The following is a 20,975-nucleotide window of genomic DNA, read 5'->3' as shown; positions in this document are numbered from 1 at the left end:
ATTTAGGGTCATAATTTCCATAATTCCAATACAACCATAATTCCATTTTTACCTTTCAAATGCTTCTCACCTGATGCTTATTACTGTAATTTCCTTTCTTTTTTCTTGCCTATCCCGACATAATAGCTCCCCCTTCCATACATTTTTTCCAGTAGCCGGTGCGAATTTAAAATCGATCTTAAAGACATTTTGTGATTCTACACCACCCGACCAAAGAATTACATCAAAACATATATAAAGTTGCACCCAAACCATTCCAAACTTCCCGAAAACAAGACTCACTGTAGTATTACTTTTTGCCCAGGCCAAAGCTACGCCATCAACAACAAACCTGTTATTTTTTCACAGTTTCTCGATCTCGAAAAATTTTTCACCCCACAAAAACTTCCTTTCCCATTAAAGAATAACTATATTTGTCTCTTCCTACAAAAATCCAAAAATCCCTTTGTTTGAATTCCAACATATATTTGTCAATGCTTTCAAATGTGCTTCTCGGAATAAATAAATGAATTTATGATATATATTTTATTGGTGGCATTAAATTTAAGCTAATAAATGCGAACTGATTCCTTCAGAAACCGCCAATGAAGTTTGGAGAGTGAGACGAGCGCATTCCTGGCCAATTTGAAGGGATTCAACGACTGACTTGTTATGTACAAGTCCAGCAATCACTCCACTGTTGAAACTGAAACATAAATTGAATATTAAAAACATTTTTTCAAAACCTTGAAAGCAATTCAAGACCATTGTAAATTAGTTGATTGAGAAAGTTTTGGTATTTCTTATGAGTTGAAAAATGATGAAACATAATCAGAAAAATCTTTATAAAATTTTCGAACTCAAAATCTTAAAATTAGTTGTTTTAGTAATTCGAAAATTCGGAGTTGTCCCATTTTTTTCTTTCATAAGAAGCAAGATACGCTCAATCTTGACAATGCGAGGCCCTTCTATTACAAATATCACGATATTCTTGAACAAATCGATTTTTAAAAATTACCTGTCTCCAGCTCCGGACACTGAAACAATTTTATCCATTTGAAGAGGTGGAGGAAGTGATTGGAACTCGAGCTGACCCAAATCATTCCTGAAATCTCACTAAATTTTAAACGCCTTCTTTAAAAGCGCTACCTGTACACTACTGCAGATCCCTTGTGTGCCAGTGTCACCACAAACACAGACGTGTTCAAAAGAAGCTTTGTCTTTTCCCTCTCTATCAATTCCAAAACATTATCGGCGGTGTCAATTACGAATGGATCCAATCTGACGTTGCACAGTTTTGCCCATTTCAGAAACTCATTCCCGTTTGGCGATGCGGCGGTAACTGCACCAACAAGGCCAGTGTCAAAGACTTTTTTCACCTTGTCGAGATCAGTGGGCTCGAACCATACTGAAAATATTAAATTTTGATTTCGTTCGCTAAATAAAATTATGGATACCTCTCTTGTTATGTTTCTTGGCAATTTCTAAGGTTTTCATCATTACCGGAACGGGAAGATTGGCATCAAGAAGGATGAAGTCAGCACATTCTAGGACATCTTCGTTGCTTTCAACCTGAAGTGTGCTTGTGGGTTACACTGAAGAAACTTGAGTTAATGTTATGAAGAGTCTTTTTTAATTGGTGAAGGTTTCACTGAAACACTGGTTGCCGTGTATCAATCCGTCCTCAAAATCCAGAAACGCTTCGGGATTCTAAGCCTCCGTCTCCTATTTTTAACAGTGATAGTTCAATCAGAAGACTGCTTGCTCGACGTTTTATAACTTTGGCTTTCAGACAATACTATTCAAATGCTTTAAATTTACAGCAAAAGTATTAGCACAACCCCCCCCCCCCCAAAATAATCACCCTGTGATCTCAAGTATCTCTATTTCTGTAATAGATATCAGAAACTTATCAACTAATAAAATGTTAATTATAATATCACTGACATTTTATCAGTTGACAGATTTCGATATCTCTTTTTAAAATTGAAATAATTGAACTCAAAATGATAGAGTGGCATTCTTTTAAGGTATTTATGGTAGCTTCTACCCAGTTTATTTTGACTTGTGGTAAAAATACTAGAAAGTGATCTACGAAAAAAACAGTTTTGATACGGTAATGAACATTTTTCAGTTGACCACTCTGATATATTTTTCATAAGAAACGAGTCTAACCGTCCGTCAAAATTGACGGATAGAGGGCGATTTTATTAGTGGCGTCTTTGGATGATGTCGTTTCTTTGAATGGATTTGTGGTAGCCGATTATCAGCTAAAAAGGGCGTGTCTTGTATAATGGTATCAAGAAAACAGTGGCTGTGCATGAAGAAAAAACTGATAGCGGTGGCTCAAAGTCTCAGAAAAAAAAATGAAGTGAACTGAAAATTGATATAAATTTTCGATTTTTTTGATTTATCAATTCTCCTTGTTTTTCTATTGTATACCGTCAAAAAAGTTGGGAAATTGAAACTTTATACGAAAAATTGCCGGAAAACGAAAGAAAATCGAGAAAAAAAGCTATCAACTACCAGCTTTTTCTCCGTACTGATTTTCCAAGATCGGTTTAAAACTTGCTCACCATTTTTCCTTAAAAATATGTGATTTCTGAATACAGTATCTTACCAATGCTGGAGTCAATGAGTTCAACAGAGGTTCACAGGTCACGATTCCATATCTAACATTCCCACGAACATTAACAGCTAGATAAGTACACGTTGGCTTGTGTGGTATCACTTTCACTCTATTGACATCCTGAAACATAGCTAAATGATTTTTGATCTCTGTCTCTAATTATTCACAAATTGATCGCTGTGTTGGCGGAAGAATTTTCCGTTCTGATCATCTCCAATTGCTGAAATGAACACTGAATGGCAACTCAATCTGAAAACATAAAGTATTTTGTCTTTTCATTCTGTTTTCGATCTACTGTGGGCAGAGCGTAAATGAAAAAGACTAACCTTTACTCAACGATGTAACATTAAAAACCAATCAGCTAACAGTACGGTGCTCTTTTTTGAATGGAGATGTGTTAAACGTTTCATCGTTTATTTCTCATTCTATTTTTATATTATGACATTTTATACAAATTTTCTCAAGTTTTTGAAGATCGGAAATTTACAATACTATTTTCTCTCAAATAGAAAGCCACACCATACGCACAATTTTTGCTCAATTGTCTCGGTTCCGATAAGAGTTATCAAAATTTTGTCAACTGATAAAATATCGGCTTATCAGTTTACAGATGTTTGGTAACTCTTATACGAACTGAGATAAATGAGCTCAAAGTGCACGTATCCGGACTGCTTCTATTAAAGAGGATGGTATTTAGATTTCACTACAAAAATATATTTCTCTTGGAAAAAACTCATTCAAATGCTTTTAGCGCGCTTCAAAATGAAGCACATTTTAATTTACAATTGTCACTGACCTTCCCAGCGCCTCTGCATGGTTTCGGGCTACACCACCCATTCGTTGAACCACTTGTCCATTATACGACCCTCCATCGTCCTGAAAAAAGACAACAAATCTTTTCCATTTTCAAAAACAAAGGCAAAAACAAAAACGATTTTTGATATAGTTCTCCTCACTTTTTCTTTGGGACAGGCCCTAGAATATTGATCTATCAAACGTGTGACACAACATTGGAATTGATACTTTATACAAATAGGCAAACGAATCAGAAAGCTAGCTGTCTCATCGGCAGGGCCGGAAGCTGGCTGTTGCTTCCACACAGTTTTTGCCCCCTCTCTGTCTCTTTATGTTATTTCTTCTTTCACCTCCTCCCGTCTTTTTTCCCGATCAGTCCTCGTGAGGAGAGAACCATCAACCATCTTGACTGAAATCATTTCCTCGTAAAGAAGAAACAAACACGTCTCTGTTTTCCGTTCTCGAATTTTCATTTCTTTCGAATTTTTTTCCATCAAAAATTTCCTGAAACATTTGATCAAATGATTTTTCAAAATTGTTATATATTTTCTTTTGTCACATTTTTTATTCATCATTCAGTTTTCCAGAATGCGGTGTGGGAAGGCCGCATGGCTCTATGGGACCAATCTCATACTCCTTCTGGGCGCTCTTGTGTTCCTCGTGGCCACTACAGTCATGCTGACGAATCCACTGTTCGTATTGATCCCGATCCACAAATATGACCCATACGTGCTCGGTTACTGTCTTATCAATATTTGTCTGGTAAATTTGAACTTTTCGCCGTCGTTGTTCTCTAGTTTGAATCATTTCTCCAGGCATTCCTTTGTGTTGCGTCGATTGTGGCCATTCGACAGCGACAAATTGCCATTGTCGTGTTCTGTCACTGGTTGACATGTTGCACACTTGTCGTCGACGCTATCATGATTTTTGTTTTCGCCAATCTCATGTCCACCGCGCACACCTCGTTGCATTCTCACATTCAAGTACTTCATAAAAGCAGCGTAAGTTGAGAAGAGGTTGAGAAAATGTTGACAGTCAATGATCAACCAGTAAAGTTTTTAAAAATGTGGTTTCAGATAATACAATTCAAAAGTAACGGAAGACTTTTCAATTTTCGATCACAGCCGTAATTTCTCTAGAAACCCACATTACACGTGTACTATAAGCTTAATTATCTCGGTTCTTTCAAACGTTCAAAAAAATTTTTTGACTGATAAAGTATTCAAAACAGTATCATCTATCGGTTGAAAAATTTTTCTAACTTTAGAAGCAACCACGATGAATGAGCTTGAACTACACGTACAGAAAAGGCTTCAATTTGAGCAGTTACGGTGTAGAAGTGAAAACGGTATTCCTCGGAAGCTTATCAAATTCAAAAAATATGGGTTTACTGAAAATGAATTAAAATAGCTTTATTGACAATCTAGTTACGGAAGTTAAGAATCAAATTCTAAACTTTTCTGGCATTGTAGCCTTATTTCTAGACCGAGTTTAGAAATTGTTGTTTCAAAAAATATTGTAACAACTACAACTAACTAGTCACAGCTATAGATACAATCGAGCTTCTTCAAAAAACTATCAATTTCACCATTCTTGTTAACCGAAAACGTTTCAGAAAAAACTCTGTCCAGTTTGGGATCATGCCTATCACACGCTTTCTTGCTGCCCAACCAAGGAAGTTCTCAAAACTTGTTCTGGTAGTTTCTTTTTTATTTTGAATTTTTTATTTTCATCCACGATCATTTTAGATTTCCTCAACGCTACCAAAATACTCTGTCACACCGACCGCTCAAACGATTGCTATGTTCACATCAAAAAGTGAGAAAAATCTATCAAAACATTGAATCCTAAATTGATCTATTTTTAGATGGCTCCATTCCAACACAGAAATTATAGGATGTCTAGCATTCTGTCTCATGGCACCTGTCAAGATTTTCATGCTTGTTGCACTTCGCAAAGATATTGAGAAGGTTGAGACTGAAATGGCAGAGCTGGAGTATTACTCGCAGATGATTAATGATTAGTGAGTCTTCTTCTTCTTGTTGAGATTATCAGAAAATCGACTCTTTCCAGTGACCGTCACGGAGATGGATACATTGAGAGCTTCAAGAGCAACGCCAACTTGGCTGACAGTACATCAACACAGTCGTCGCGAGTAAGCCGTGTGAGAAGCTTCCCAGGATACTCGCCATTTTTGAAACACTCGGTTATTGAAGAAGTGGAGAATGAATTCACAGTTCGAGGGGACGAAATGAGAGACGAACTTCAGAAGGCGATTGCTGAACACAATGCTAGACAGTTAGAGCCTGCACAATTTCCGAAAGATGAAACGGAAGAAGAAGAAGAGGAAGAATAAATTATTATTATTCGATTTTCTTTTCTTCGAATTTTCCATTCCTACAATCCCAACCATCACAATTTCTACGTGTTCCCCTTTTCTTTTTCAGTCGATCCAAAACTCATCTTTCCAAATTGTTCTTTCCTCCGTCCCTCAGTCATAATTTAGATCCTTCCCCCAATTTTTGTAAATCTTTCTTACCTTCACATACTCGCTCGTGATGGCTTCGAAATCAACGATAGCTGCTCCGACAGATACCTGGAAAACACGAGATTCGTGATGGTTCGAGCAAATAAATGTCATTGAAACTGGTAGGCGTTGTGTTGTTTGTTAACAAGACAAAACGTCTGTTTGTAGGTATTGTTTCAAAATTTACGCGGTAGGGATTTAGAAGAAAAGGTCAAAATTGAGTTGTTTTTTGACTCACCACTTTTGGTTTTCTTGGAGAAGAAGAAGAAGATGTATGGTTTTTAGAAACGGATGTAATTGTTCGTTTTTCATGCATTTTAGCGGCAAGTCTTCCAGCAATCGAAGCATTGTTTTCCAAAAGTGCAATATCTGAAAAATATATTGAGACAAAAATTAAGTAAGCACTCTAATAGAGTCTTACCCACACCGTCAACTTTGAGTTCATTTATATCATTTTCTGTGAGAGATATCAAAAAGTGGTCCACCGACAAAACGTTTCTGATAATATGGTAAACATTATGTTAGTTAATCACTTTTTGGTATGTTTCACACAAAATGAAATGAGTAACCTCAAAGTTAAAGATTTCGGTCTTATCCTAAAAGTGTTTACAATAATTCAAACTCACTGGTAGCCATGGAAGCTCCTTTTGTCAGTTCATTGACTCTAGCTAAGATAAATGGTGTGACACTTTGGGATGCGATGTTTCGTTCTCTATTAGGTTGGCGGGAAAGTCTTTGTCACTTTTTCAATAGTTTATTTCTCAAAGAAAAAATAACCGAATAATTAATTATATTGTCCATCATTATCAACAACATGTCTCCAACGTTCCCTCAATTTATGGATTCCATTGCGGTAGAATCCAGCCGGGCGTGAGGCAAAGTATTGTTTGAGTGCCGCTTCGACCGCTCCACGGGAATTGAAGCTTCTTCCTTCGAAGGCACGTGTCATATCGCCAAATAACCAATAGTCGGAAGGAGCAAGATCAGGAGAATACGGGGGGTGAGGGAGAACATTCCATCCATATCCCATCAGCTCCTGCTTCACTTGTTTCGAAACATGTGGGCGAGCGTTATCATGTTGATAGTACACTTTCTTGTCTTTCAGGGCCGAACGGTCGACTGCTTTCTTGAGGTTTCGTAGTTGAGTAGTGTAGAGGTCTCCAGTTATTGTTTTGCCCTCGGGCAGAAGTTCCCAGTAGATGGGGCCGTCCACTCCCCACCACACAGAGAGCATAACTTTTTTCGGATGAAGGTCGGGTTTGGGGACATCCTGTGGGCTCTCTCCTTCTCCAACCCACTGGGATTTCCTGTGGTGATTATCGTAGAAGACCCACTTCTCATCTCCGGTTATTAGCCGGTCCAGCCATCGATCGCCCGCGTGGAGAGTGAGAAGAGTAATCGAATCGTCGACTCGGCGGTCAAGGTTGGCTTGAGTCAGGTGATGAGGTATGAATCGACCAAAAAGTTTTCTCATTCCAAGAGACTTCAAACCTTCAAGGACTGTGCTATGGTGAACTCCGAATGTGACAGCTAGTTCACGGCTAGATTGAAATGGATCCGATTGCAATGCGTGCTTCAGCTTGTCCAAATCCAACTCACGGGGTCTCCCAGAGCGATCCTTTTCATCGAGCGAGAAGTCATCTTTTTCGAAACGATGGAACCAATTGCGAATAGTATTGTAGTGAGGGGCATGTGTGTTGTACACATTCTTCAAGAAAGTTTCCGAATCCTTCATCGTGGTGTGAGATAGGAAGAGGTAAATCAAAACATGTCTGATGTGAATAGCAGTGGGAACAAACATATCGTTTCAATTACAGATGAGGAGCAGGGAAGGAGATGGGGACTTGTTTATATGGAAGGTTCTTATCACCTTGTTATTCACTAAAGTCGATATCATACACAGCCTCCATATACGAGAACAGTGATTAAACAAACAGAGTGACAAAGACTTTCCCGCCAACCTAATACAAAAATGAAATACATCAAAAAGGATTTTTAGAATGTTGTGAACTCACTGTGCTTCTCGGACAGCTTGATCAATAGCGTTTTGGATAACATCACCATCGCCAGCGTATTTTTCTGGTATCGGGCATGCAAGTATAGTTCCATAGGGGAGACCTAGTATTCTCGATGTTTCTGGAAACAAAACAAAAACAATGTTTATTTTCAAAATTTATCCACTCACTCAACAAGTCAACAACCTCATTTAAATTCTCCGTACTAAATTGAGCTCTACTCCCGGATTTTCTTGTGAAAAAGCTTGGAAACACATTCTCATTCCCATAGACCACACAATTGACCGAGTGCGTTTCCAAGTATTCAACAGTTTTTGGGATATCCAGAATACTTTTGACACCTGAACAAACGACACAAACTGGAGTCTTCGACAGCTCTTGTAAATCGGCTGAGATATCGAACGCTGGAATAAATGATGTATGAGATTTCTGTGAACAAGAAAAAGTCACTCTGATCAGCTCCACGATGAACACCGCCGATTCCACCAGTAGCAAAGACGTGGATACCACAAGCATTTGCAATTTTCATAGTTGAAGCTACTGTAGTGCCACCGACCTCTTTCTGGAAAAAGGGAAATTATGAAACGGTGAAATTGCAAAATACAAACCCTGATCAACGTTTTAGCAATATCTCGAGTGGAAACTTTTACCGCCTTTTCGCTGGATGCGAGCTGTTCCAGTTGTTCCTCATTTAGTCCAACATGAATCTTAAATTATTTTTTATCAAAAATATTATTTTCGAATACGTTAAAAAACAAAAGAACAGCTTCATCACCAAACAAAAAAAATCTTATTCTGACTTTTTTCAACTGATTGTAGTCTAGTTTTTGAACAAAAAAAACCTTTAAAAAGACCTCCAAAAGAATTTCGAAACGTTTCAAATTTTCTGAAAATTGCAGTGATTTTTCAAGGTGAAACAACTTTCTATTCAGTGTTAATTTGGTGTTTTTAGCACCGTTTTAATTATAAACAGCATATCTTATGAGGATTGGATCTAGCTAGAAAGCTTTATTTATTTTTAATTAATTTGTTTTTTCGGAGAGTGGAATCTGAACTTTTCAGAGCATTCGAAAAGTTCCGAAATATTATTTCAGGACTTCCTGGTGGAAAAAAAAACTAAAAAATCTTAACTGAAAATTTAAAACAATTTTTAACTCATGAAATTTTCAATTTTTCGTTCTCCAAAATTTGTTTGAAAAAACCTTACTTTTCCATCGAATAATGCAATAGTAGCTGGATGACTGCCAGCAGACCTAACTTTTTGTTCCAAACTACGAGCTGTGCTGAAACTTTTTTTTTTCAAAATTTTTAAAAGTTGTTTTTTAAAAATTCTCACCTCAAATTATGCGGATAAGGTAACCCGTGAGTGATAACCGTACTTTCCAATGCAACAACACCTTCGCCATTTGCCAATGCTTCTTTTACAAGTGGAGAAATTTGAAGAAACTTTGAAAACGCCCGTTTTTGACCGAAAAAGTGAGAACACATGCTGAGAGTGAATAACTGCCAGGCAGTTCTAAGGTTATTCTGCTATCGGGAGAAAAAATCAATAATAATAGATGAGAAAAGAGATAATACCTGTCGTACTCCCTTTTTTCTTATCTTTTGAACTGTGTTGTGTCTCCGCCAGACTGTGGCATATCATTCAGAACACGATAAGATAGGGAAATCGTTTTTTATTGAGTTTTATTAAACTGTTATTAGAAAGAAAATAAATAAATCAAAAGAACGTTATTGAAAGAATTTTCGATCGAGATCTCGTTAAAGTTCGTCATGACAAAATATAATTAGAAAATAAATTAGAACAAGAGAATAAATTAGCGACTACTAACAAGGTCCGTAAGTTAAGAAGACTCGAAAAAAATCATCAAAAAAACTTAAATTGGAATAAGAACTGGAGGTTTTCCACACGACACTGGCTCAAATCTTCCGAGCGGGGTACGGTAGATGTCTCTGCGGCAGAAGTTGCACGTTTTTCTGCAGATTCGGAAAGCCAAATGAGCAGTTGATCCGTCGCAAGACCATTGAGACTAGAAATTATTCGAGTTATAAAAAATTCCAAAAATTTGTAGGAAACTCACTTTTCCCCAAACATCTTCCTTCTTCAAAAATCTCTTACAGAATTCTGGACCGTGTCGATCGAAACATTGGTTGGATTTATGTCCGGCTTGGAAAATGAGCTCGTATCGGTCAGCGGCACTTTCCAATCCGCATGTGTTACAGCATTGGATGAGAGAGAAGTCAGCATCGGTGGCGCATCTGGAGAATACGTTCATTTGAAAACTATGTAAATTGAAAAAAACCTGTCAAGGAATTTAGATGGGTTGTGTTGCTGAAGCCGTCTACAGGCAATGCTAGAAATGATATCAGAGCAACATGGTGGGAATGCGGCTCCAAGAGCTGTTGACAGCTCACTTATAGTAGCATTATCTTCTTTGAACATGGGTTTGAGTTTGGAGATTTGAAAACCGGCATTCACGGTTTCTAAAAAGAGGAAATATGCACACAAAAATGAAAAACTGAAACGAAAACTCACGTAAAACAAAAACGGCCGAGAAGATAATCACACACTTCCACATGCTGATGCTCAATGTAATCGAGAATGTCCCAAGTCGTCGGAACATTGCTCGTACTTTTATAATACAATGCCAATCCAGTCCGGTTCTGCGTCTCCCGCATTTTTCGCGCCGCCCCACGAGGCGTCGCGACTGAGCAGCAGCAACAACACAATGTAAACGATGACCGGAAGGAGACAGAGGGGGGAGAATGGAGCATTTAGAAGAAAGAAAGGTATACTGACGTGATTTTTTTCGTGCTTCTTGGCAGATTCGATTTTTGTTAAGCAAGCGGAGACTGGATAAATCGGGTTGATTACACGTAATCACACGTTTCGTACAATAGGGATTTCGTAACCAAAGGGCAAAAACTTAGATATCGTTTCATAGCACAATTGAGCTGTTTAGTACCGGACAAAAAATATCGCGTTTGTACTTTCAAAGTAGAATAGAGCCATTGAAGTGATAAATAACCAAATTGTTCAGTCCTACACAAATTTTAAAACTTCCTCATAAATGGTTTTTTGAATGTGTAAAACCAGTAGAACAGTTACCAAACCGGGTTTTCAAAAATCACATTTTGCCTTTTTCAATGAATGATGTTTCAAATTCTTCAAAAAAACGTCTATATCAGAGATTTTGTTTTGTCAGTTTTATTTTAAATTTCCATTTTTTCAATCATCAACCGGACCAAGAAAAAAATGGTTTCAAAGTGACACATTTTTTGTTCATTACTATTTTTGGAACTTTTTGGTTATAAACGACATATAACATCACAATTAAACAAGAACTTTCTAAATTACAACGATCATATATTTTCCGTTTGGTAGAATTTGAATTTTTCCGTGCAATGGAAAAATCTGGAAAACATTTTCAGGACTTTAAGTTGACTTTATTCACTAGAACTTAATCAAAATATCGTAGTTTCTCTCATAAAAGCTTACTCAAACTGTCAACTTTGAGCTCGATTATCTCCATGTCCGTGAACGATATTGAAATTTGTCAATTGATCAATGTTTTATCATAATATTTACAATATTTTATCAGTTGACTAATTTTTGATTTATTTCAGAGCAATCGAGATAACTATACTAAAAGATGAAAGTTTGAATGGGTTCATGTCAAAGAACATACGGTATGAGACGTTTTTGTCGAGCAAACATAATTTTCAACATTCTTCTTCTCATAGGCAATTTCAAACTCCTGAACTGATAGACACCCTCAAAAAATATTTTGGCAACAAATCGACTTTTGTAAAATGTGGGTGGATGCCCACCTCCGAGAGTTGTAAAATTGAAAATGTTATTTTTCCTTCTTTCCTGAGTTTTTTCCGTTTGTTCCCAAACAATTTTTGACGGATCGCTGCTTCAATAAAAGTTTTCTAGAAATATTTTATAGAGATGGTCGCTCCTCAAGTTCTGTCTTTCTATATTTCATATTTCTTTATTCCAATTTCCTTGATTTTTATACACTGTCTTGAACACTAAATGACCAATCACCACTGTGGTCATATGCCATTGGACATACAAATATTCCTGTCTTTTTGGTGACTCGCAAAAATATCTAATGGTCAGTAGTGAGCCAACTTCTTTCATAACGCACATACGTACTCAAACATTCCATTTGCTCAAAGAAGCTTATTCTTCTTTTTTTTCATCATCATCACTTATAACATAACAAAAAATTCACAAACAGACACACAAACATTTTTGCGTGTGCGAGCATATACCCAAGGAGAAAGACATATATCGTCTTCTGAGGTTGTTTGACGTTGGCCAGCGCCCGGCCACACAGCTTGCTGCGCGCGGCACATATCATTGACTCATAAAGCATTTACCGCGGTTTTTTGCCGTGGCGCATAAGCATCTTGTGCAACAACTTTTTGTGCTCTGGTGCACTTGGAAAATGAAAATATACGCTTTTGCCTGCCAGACAGGGAACACTGTGAGAGTCAGAGGGAGAAAACTTGGATTAAAAAAAATAAAGATACATGTCGCGGGCCGGGCCGGGCCGGGCTGGTGGAGGAATTTCCGGCAAATAATTCGGAGGGTACAAAAATTTAGGAGTCATTGAGGTACAAAGCATTTTAGGGGTACAAAATCATCAATTCGAGGGTACAAAACACCGGAAAAAAGGCTTAGTTTGTACCCCCGAATTGTGGATTTTGTACCCCTAAATTACTTTTTACCCCCTTGTACCCCCGAATTGTTGTACCCTCCGAATTATGTGCCGGAATTTCCACTGGCCCGGCCCGGCTGGCCCGGGTTTTTGAGGCAAAAATTTTAAAGAGTCATTTTTTGAGAGAAACCTGGATTTTTTGGAGCATTTTATCAAAGTTTCTTCGTTTTCAGCTTTGAGAAGGGTCCTGGGATAAATTTCTTGCTCTAGAATAATTATTTTCAAAAAATTTCATCAAAAATCAACTGAAATTTTTTGAAATTTTTGAAACCCGGGCCGGGCCAAGATTGAGAGAGTATGAAAATAAATGTATCTGAAATTTAGATTAACTGAAATAAGCGAACCAGATGAGCGTGAATGGTAATAATTCTGCGAGTATTCATGCTGAAAATGTTCCAAATTTTTGATATCACACTTCAAAGCGCAAAAACTGGATGACATAGACATCAAAAATTTTTAGAAGCTGTTATTTTAATTTTTATGAAATTTTTTTCGAAATTCTGAATTATTTATTGATGAGATTTATAAATTTAATCAAGGTTCGGTCTTCTTTGAAAATCTTTGATCTAGTGTAAAGACTTATTAAAGGCCACCCCATATATGGACTTCAAGCTCAATCATCTCAATTTTTTGGAGAATAACAAAAACTTGTCAGCGAATAAAATGTGTTTCATAATATCACCAACAATTTATCAGTTCACATATTTTGAATATCTCCTGAAGGAACCGAGATAATAGAATGCAAAGTACAGATTCATAGGGTGGGCTTCTATTTGAGCATTCACAGCAACAATCAATTTTTATGAAAATCTTTGTCTTAAATGTTTCATTTTTCTCTAGCCTCAAAAAATTATTTTAGCTCGCAACTTTAAATTTTATCAACCCCGTTTCTTTTATCCTCTGGCTTTTAACCGCTGAACACTCCCGCAACATTTGAAAAGTGCGAAACAAAGGCAAGCTGAGCAAGCAGTTTGACGTTCGTGCCAGTTCCTGCCATTAGAAAAACCCCGTGGACCGAAAATGACCTTTTGAAAATCAGAAAAAAAACATTTTTGTTCCAGTCAAAAGCGCTTGTCACTAAACTATGTTTGTTTATCATCATCACTCGTCTTCTTCCGTTTTAGGAAATCTTGGGCGCCAAGTGGGTTGCTCATCTTTGCTCTATTCGAGACAAGAAAAAAAAACGATAGGTTGTCAGACACATGTCTGATCTGTTTATTTAGTGCACATTTGGCAATCTGTCAAGTGGTCTCAATTGCCAATTCGAGTCTTGTTTTTGGGAGCAGAGACAGGACTTTCAAGAATCCCTCGTCACTTGAGGGATCAGTGAGTTCTATCAGTTTTATTAAATGGGATTCCCAGATGACCCAGTTACTCCTTAAAAAGTGATTAGAGAAAGTGTATGTGGTGCCGTCAGAGGTAATCAGTTTGTAGAGATTACGCAAGACCCCATAGATGCAAACCAATTTCTCGCGACGATGTGATGACCTATTGCATCGAGATGTGAAAAAAGTATGTCAGTACTTAGCGCCCGGTGGCATGGTATGGAGAAGTACACACACGCACAATTTTTGCGAAACCGTCCTTCTGAAGGACGTCTACGGATGGTGTGGAGAAGGAAGAAGACTTAATTGAAATGTCTTCTTCTCTTCATCTCGACCCCCATACAACAATGTTGGGGTCTGTAAGAATGGAAACCGTTTTACGTTACTGTCATTCGATCGTATTTCTTTGCATTGGCGGAAGGAAACGCCGGCTCAGTGAGAGCCCCGACGAAACGAGGAAGTAAAATTTAGGGTGACTATCGGAATCGAAGCTCAAAACTTTTGCGCCGCGCACCACACCAGCCGCTTTCACTACGTTTTGACGCACGGGTTTGGCACAATTCAGAGAGAGAGAGACTCGACAAACACACCACGTACGTATAGTTGGTGCGGAGCACAAGTCCAAATAAGTAGAACGGGAATAATTGGGAAAACAAACAGGGGAAGGGTCCAGGATGGCCGCGGAGCCACAGTCAGTGATGGCCGGCGGCGCTGTCACGAAGGTCCACCAACGGCGCTCGGAGGATCATAGCACTTTCGGGGCGACGCGTCAGACAGTGGAAAAGGTCGGCCGCCGCTTCCCATATTTGCCTACCAGATGCGAAACCGTATAGTTATTCAATTTTCGGAAATGTTTGTCTGTTTATTGGCTCGGCCACTTTCGTTTGTTATAGGGCGAGTGACCAATTGAATGCGAAATCGAAACCGAAACCGTATTGTTACTTGAAAGTTTGTGTTGTTGTCGTGGGCGATCTTGTGAATGAGTTCCAATTTCAGAACGCAGAAAATGAATTTTGTGTTATCAGTGATTTTCTTTTATCAGTTTACTACGCAGAGCAAAAAAACTAAGAAATCAGACCCCATTTTGCTTGAAAAAACCTCACAAAATCGGGGATCCCCTTCTCTTGCCCTTTTTGCCTCCCACCCTGATCGCAAATTCAGTAGTCGTTGCCATAATACACAGTCAAATTGAATGAACGACCTTTGGCTGGTCAATTCCGATGCGAAACACTGGACGGCACCGAATCGGCACGGCAAGTGGTACTGACGACCACCGCGACAACAAAGATAGATCGTCGGCCCAACTACTAACTGTATCTCATGTTAAACAGAAAAATGAAGAAAAGTAGAGAGAGAAAGAGATAAGATAAATCATTTGGTCATCACGTAATTTTCACAGCTAGTCTCCGTAGTCGGAAAAATAGAACCGGAGAGAGATAGGAAAAAACAGCCGGTTTTTTTGGTGGCGTCATTGTTTCCCAGGTGGCAAAAGGTTGAATTATTGACGACATATTGCCGCTTGTCGTAAGCTAAACAACTCCAGGGACCATTCAAGTCAGAATACCTATATAATTAGAAAAAAAATTGTTGTTTCCGTTCAGATTTTTTGTACTTCAATGTGATTCGTGGTTAGTTTTTCGTTCCATTTTGAACATCGGGGTCAGTCAGCGGCACACTTCTCAAGTTTGCCGGACAAAGTAGTACAGGAGTGTCTCACGATCGAGGGAGGTTTGGGCCCGGAATGGAGCGAGCGCGCACTGAAAAAAAAGAACTGTAGAGGGGAGGAAAAGTTTAATCACGTATTCCGCCTCGTCATTTATTTGAGCCTTCGTCGTTTTTTGGTTTTCTCCTTCCTCAGCCCCAAAAACCATCGGTTTCCGAATTTGCCGCGACCTATCACAGGTCACGAACTTTAGTGCCCGCACGCCGCGTTTTGTATCTGCCTGCGCATCTCCACGCCAGCATACTATTACGCGTCGGGGTCGCTCCGCATCCGCGCGAGAAACTGCCACAAACAACAACAATCCGCGCGTCCGGCGAAGACGTCGTCACCATATACCACCACCTACCTGTTCTCGTTTCCAAACTCAAAGTTTCCTATTTCCTGAGAATTCCAAAAACTTGATCTAGAGTGGTCTTGATAGCTTCCTGAAAAGTTAAACTCAGTTTTTTACATAGATTTCTTATAAGCCAAATATTTTTTTGTTTGGCATTTTCATTATAAAGAATTGTCAAAAAATTGAGCTCCCCTTCTAATTTCCGTTAGTTGATATTTTTCCTTTTGTTCCTTTTAGAGCATGATTAATATCTGAAAGGACATTAATCCTAAAAGAACAGCCGCCGGGTGGCAACGTTCAGCATTTCTCATTTCCGCTCTTCGTTCAAGCATATGTACTTATTCCACTTCTTTCAGACGAGAACCCACTACGATTTATTATTTCTCTCGTTCCCTGACAAAACACGAAACTCTTCTCATCGATGATGACCACGACTGAAAAAGATCCAAACTGCTGGCGACTCGAACAGGTGAGTGTGACCGCCACCCAAAGTTTGTTCAGGCTTTTCAGCTTTTTTATGAGACTCATGAGTTTGTACAACTGTTTTCTATTTCTACCTCTTGAGGGTTTGTGACCAGCATTTTTTAGTTTTTTCAAGGAACAAAGTTGCAGTTTTTTTTCTAGAAAATATGAAAATTGAAAACTGAAACGTATTACCTGTATTAGACTTTACCTATTAGTCTTTCCCTTTACCTATTATACATTACCTGTGTTAGAAGGAAGGGCACTGTAACTTTCAAATTTAAACCACTCTATCACGGTTCTTGTTGGGAATATAAAAAAGTCGTTCACTGATGAATTGTTCATCATAATATCACAAACATTTTGTCTGTTGACTAATTTTTTATATTTCTTCTAGGAAACGAGATACATGAGCTCAAACTTGACAGTTTTGGGGCTCTTTCATTACAGGTTTCACGGTAACATGGTTTTTCATATTTCAATATTGTTTAATTTTTTTCTGAAATATTATTTGAATAGTTCAAACTATTAAAAATGTTTCCTGATTTACAAAAAAAGCAAAGTTTATAACTGAATTTCAGTTGTTTTGTTAGCGTAAGAGGCCTTTCTACTCCTTAGGTCATTTTGAGATGTCACAATTCTATGGAAAAACTCGGCTGAAGAATATAAATTGAATTCACACTAATCAACTGCCTCTCTATCCCTTCAATCTGCCGTAGTAATACTAAAACAAAAAAAAAACGGTCGAGTTGCGAGGTCAAGAAATTGATGGCTCTCTAGGCGGCCTCAAGGCCTTCTCCTAAATTTTTTTCCTCTACTAATTTTTTTCTGCCCCACCACACGTGCAACACTAATTTCCAAAGTTTTGCCGTGTTATCTCTGGTGAATTGTTAATTGATGGTTTTGCCCTCTAACTTATTAGACATCCTTTATCAGTCTATACCCTTTTTTCTTGGTTTGCAATGTCATTTTTAATTTCAATTAAGTAAAAAAAATGTTGCTCGGAGCCAAATGGCAAATGGTAGTACCAACTCGTACCAGTGCCATTCAGACAGTTTTTTTTTTCATTATTAAAAATCAAAATATCAGTTTACAGTACCACTTAGACGCAATACATCAATGGGCCCCCGCTGGACGGATGATTCAGCGCGGCGCCGCGACCTTTGCGCGAGCCCCGGACGGTGCTAGGCGCCGGGACATGACCAATGCGCGAAAAAAAACTTTTTTGTTGCGTAACCATCATGTCTATTGTCCGCTTTTGCCAATCGAATTGTGATACCCTCACAGCTTTCATCTTTTATATCAAAAAGTTTTGATTGAAAACGTTGAACAATATTCTGAAAAGAAAACAAACTCCTTTTCTTGCTCATAATGTGTATTGGTGGTTCGCGAAAAGCGTTCTACGCGGAAAGAAGAAGATAGTTCAAAATTGAGCAACAAGAAGATTGGCTCGCGGCGGCGACAACCAAACCATAGGAACCCCAAACAATATACAGTACTAAATTCGAGAGAGTGTGGTGCCCTTAAAGAAAAGTGCGAGATATATGACCGAGTCCTACAAGTTTGCACTCAGTCCTGGTCAGTGGCGTTACGTGCCACTCTCCGTACTGCGCGAGACGTGGCCAGAGAAGCACAATAAATACACGCCCCAAAGGGTCATTGTTTACCGTAAAACCTTCCCCCCCAAGAGGGCTCACCTTTGCGGAAAGAGACCTTTCGTACTGTACTTTTTCTCTCTCTTGATGGTGTTTGTGTGCTTCCTTCCGGGCACCCGCCGCCGTGGTTGTCACAACTCGGATGGCTCCACTTCCTCAACTGTCGAAACTTACCCCGCCCATTTCCATATGGGCTCAAGCTCATACCTTCCTACTGTTCACAATTTTCTTGGCTCTCAGAATCACCCTGGTGCCCTGTATTTTCTGTCTCAATTCTAAAGTTCGTAGTCTCGGAAGTGCGACGCGGTTAATCTACACATAGTATCCTAATTACCCGAGATCTTCTCTTCCTATCTTCTTCTCTTAATTTTTGTCCTCTGTACCAGGGCATGTACTAGTGTTCCGCCCTAATCTACCATATCATCTTTTCTCTCGGTTTTTTACTTATCTCGAAAGTACGGGGTCAAATGGAAAGGATGGGCGGTGCCAACGCACTTTACTCACGTTATCCCCTTTTCAGTAGTTATCTTGATTTTAAATTTCTAGACCTCTCTACCACTTCAGCTTGTTAGATTTGGTCTCTAACAGAAGCTGTTGTCAAGACTAGTGTGTTCAGCTTTTTTTGGCGTAAATGCCCACTCTTCTTATTTTCTCCAAGCTTCTTGACCATGCCCCCTCTTTATTCACTTTCTCCAAATCAAGGTTCAGCTATAGAAAGTAAAATCGCCTTTCACTCATTTTCGACTAGATTGACTCCAAAATGCTTCTTTCGCTTTTTTTCGGACAAATTAGGCAAATGGAAAGTTTTTTTTTCGGGATTGGTCCTGGACCTGAACATATGATATCATATCTTCAACTTTTTCTGGATGCCTTTCTTCCGAATCCTATCGCCGTCATCTCTTACGAAATCCCGATAAATTATTTCGCCGTGACCCGATCGGAGACTGGCACGGCTTTGTTCGCTTTTTCCTCCCGATTGCCATAGGGGTCTCCCATCCATCACCCTGTCTGACAAACCCCAGATGGCGGAGCTGGCGTTTTTTGACTAATTGATGGCCAGCTCTTGCGCTTTTACAAAATTGAAATTCCTAGTTAGTATAAACAAAAGTTTCTGCTCCATGTCTCAATCTTCTGTTTTGCTTCAAATAAAATTTGTTCCGAAATTTTTTGCTAGAAGGATTCGGATTTGAACATCCGGTCAAATAATTAGATGCAAAAAACCTCCTCCTTATTGAGAGGGATAAAATTGGGGGCAAAACGTCCAAAGTGAGAGTTGTTTCGCCGACTGGCGCCAAATTGCTGTTGCTGCTGCCGAGAGACGGCGGTTACCATAGTTGAAAGAAGCGTCGGAACAAGGCGGATTTCGAGAGTTGTTTTTATGCGGAGGTTGCGCCTTTTCACCTCTTCCATGGTTCTTCTCTGTGATTGTCTTCATGCCTTCTTCGTTAGGCGACGCTTCTTCTTCTCTCCTCATCATCATCATCATCATCATCATCCACCTCCTCCGGAGGATACTAATGGTTCAGGGCACGACGTACGCGCGCGTGCCTCACACCATCGGATCGCGGATGTTTTGGCGGTTGGCTGTTCATTTAGGGAGAAGGGCGGCCGATTGAAAACGAAGAATAAGATGTTGAAGAATAGGGAAAGGAGGACGTAAAGGCCTTCTACCTCGTCGTGGCAGGCAACCTGACCCCGTTCCCTTACTGCCTCCGCCCCCTTACTCGCACCATACGACGCCATCGGAGTTTTTACCAGTTGAAGAATTTAGTGAGTTGAAGGCATACAGTCTAAAATTTTTTTTTCCTCCTTTTCAACTCCTTTCTCAACCTTCACCTATTTTTCATACAGTTCCAAGTAATTCCAAAACTACGGAAATAAGAATTATCAGCATGTGTCCCGTGCCAAGTAAATATTTTTGTTGTCCACTTGGTGCCCGACCGTTCCTGGATCGGTAATTTTTCGCTGAACAGAGCATATACAAAACTGATAAGAAAATATATAGGTTTTTGTTTGTATATATATATATTTGGCGGTCACTGATTACTAGACACTCTTTAAATTCCTCGATTTTATTGCAACCTCCAAGAAGATGGTCGACACTGGTACTAACTGTTCAGACGCCATTTTTCGCTAAAAAGGACCTTGCACTTTTCAAGGGAAATGAGAAGACGTAGAAAAAGAAGACCGAAACATTTTTGCAACATCCCCCACCCTGTAATCGTACCTTCCAAGGTTGTGCGGGCCTGACCGTGCCACCCGCAGCGGTCAAGCAATTGACAATGGCTTCCGCCAATGTGATGATCCAAATCTCGCGCCTGACAATTACCTAATTTTGCGGTTTTTTGCCTTTCCTCCCGAATCCATCAATCCGGTGTCAATCCGTGTCTTCCGCGCAGGTCATGCGGGGCGGTCCCCCTTTTTTTCCTGGTAATCGCCGCGCTGGCATTCATCCCAAACTATAATAGCTTTTCGCAGTCTGTTCGGTGCTTATTTACCAAAACTCGCAGCACTGTCCATTCCTGGTCATTTTTACTCCTCAAAAACTTTCACTTCGTCGATGACCCCCTCTCTCGCGCCACTCCGTCAAAACAAAAAAAAAGTGAAACTTAAAACGGTACTCGTTATATACCTCGCGCCTATGCCTTTACTATATCTTCCGCGCCACACGATTCTCGGAATATTCCAAAGTAAGCGGTCAAAAAAGTATTATGATCAGGCGGACGGGAATAAGGAAGGAGGAGATTGTGGGTCAAACGAAGTCAAAAGCCGCCGCCGCGCACCCCGGCACCACCATT

General features: G+C 39.3%; 3 protein-coding genes across 3 annotated transcripts; 1 reads left to right on the top strand and 2 right to left on the bottom strand.

Annotated features, from left to right (window-relative positions):
* Positions 1–543: 543 nt before the first annotated feature.
* Positions 544–9,433, bottom strand: CBG14065 (the record flags this gene model as incomplete). Its single annotated transcript, XM_002644241.1, has 15 exons — positions 544–685; positions 998–1,084; positions 1,129–1,387; positions 1,437–1,551; positions 2,776–2,857; positions 3,405–3,484; positions 5,943–5,999; positions 6,169–6,299; positions 6,557–6,642; positions 7,946–8,066; positions 8,116–8,349; positions 8,396–8,507; positions 8,554–8,652; positions 9,153–9,228; positions 9,282–9,433. The coding sequence occupies 15 exons, from the start codon at positions 9,431–9,433 to the stop codon at positions 544–546; spliced, it is 1,833 nt and encodes a 610-aa protein (XP_002644287.1).
* Positions 3,992–5,759, top strand: CBG14067 (the record flags this gene model as incomplete). The annotated part of the gene is made up of 6 exons (XM_002644242.2): positions 3,992–4,165; positions 4,219–4,404; positions 5,019–5,100; positions 5,152–5,221; positions 5,271–5,426; positions 5,477–5,759. 6 exons carry the CDS (start codon positions 3,992–3,994, stop codon positions 5,757–5,759), a joined length of 951 nt encoding a protein of 316 aa, XP_002644288.2.
* Positions 9,434–9,822: 389 nt separating the features above from the next.
* CBG14064 lies at positions 9,823–10,569 on the bottom strand (the record flags this gene model as incomplete). Its single annotated transcript, XM_002644240.2, has 4 exons — positions 9,823–9,975; positions 10,027–10,204; positions 10,249–10,429; positions 10,482–10,569. 4 exons carry the CDS (start codon positions 10,567–10,569, stop codon positions 9,823–9,825), a joined length of 600 nt encoding a protein of 199 aa, XP_002644286.2.
* Between the last annotated feature and the right edge of the window lie 10,406 nt (positions 10,570–20,975).

This window comes from Caenorhabditis briggsae (assembly GCF_000004555.2).
Source record: "Caenorhabditis briggsae complete genome, chrX, whole genome shotgun sequence".
Classification (NCBI taxonomy): Eukaryota; Metazoa; Nematoda; class Chromadorea; order Rhabditida; family Rhabditidae; genus Caenorhabditis; species Caenorhabditis briggsae.
This window is presented reverse-complemented; position numbering and strand designations above follow the sequence as displayed.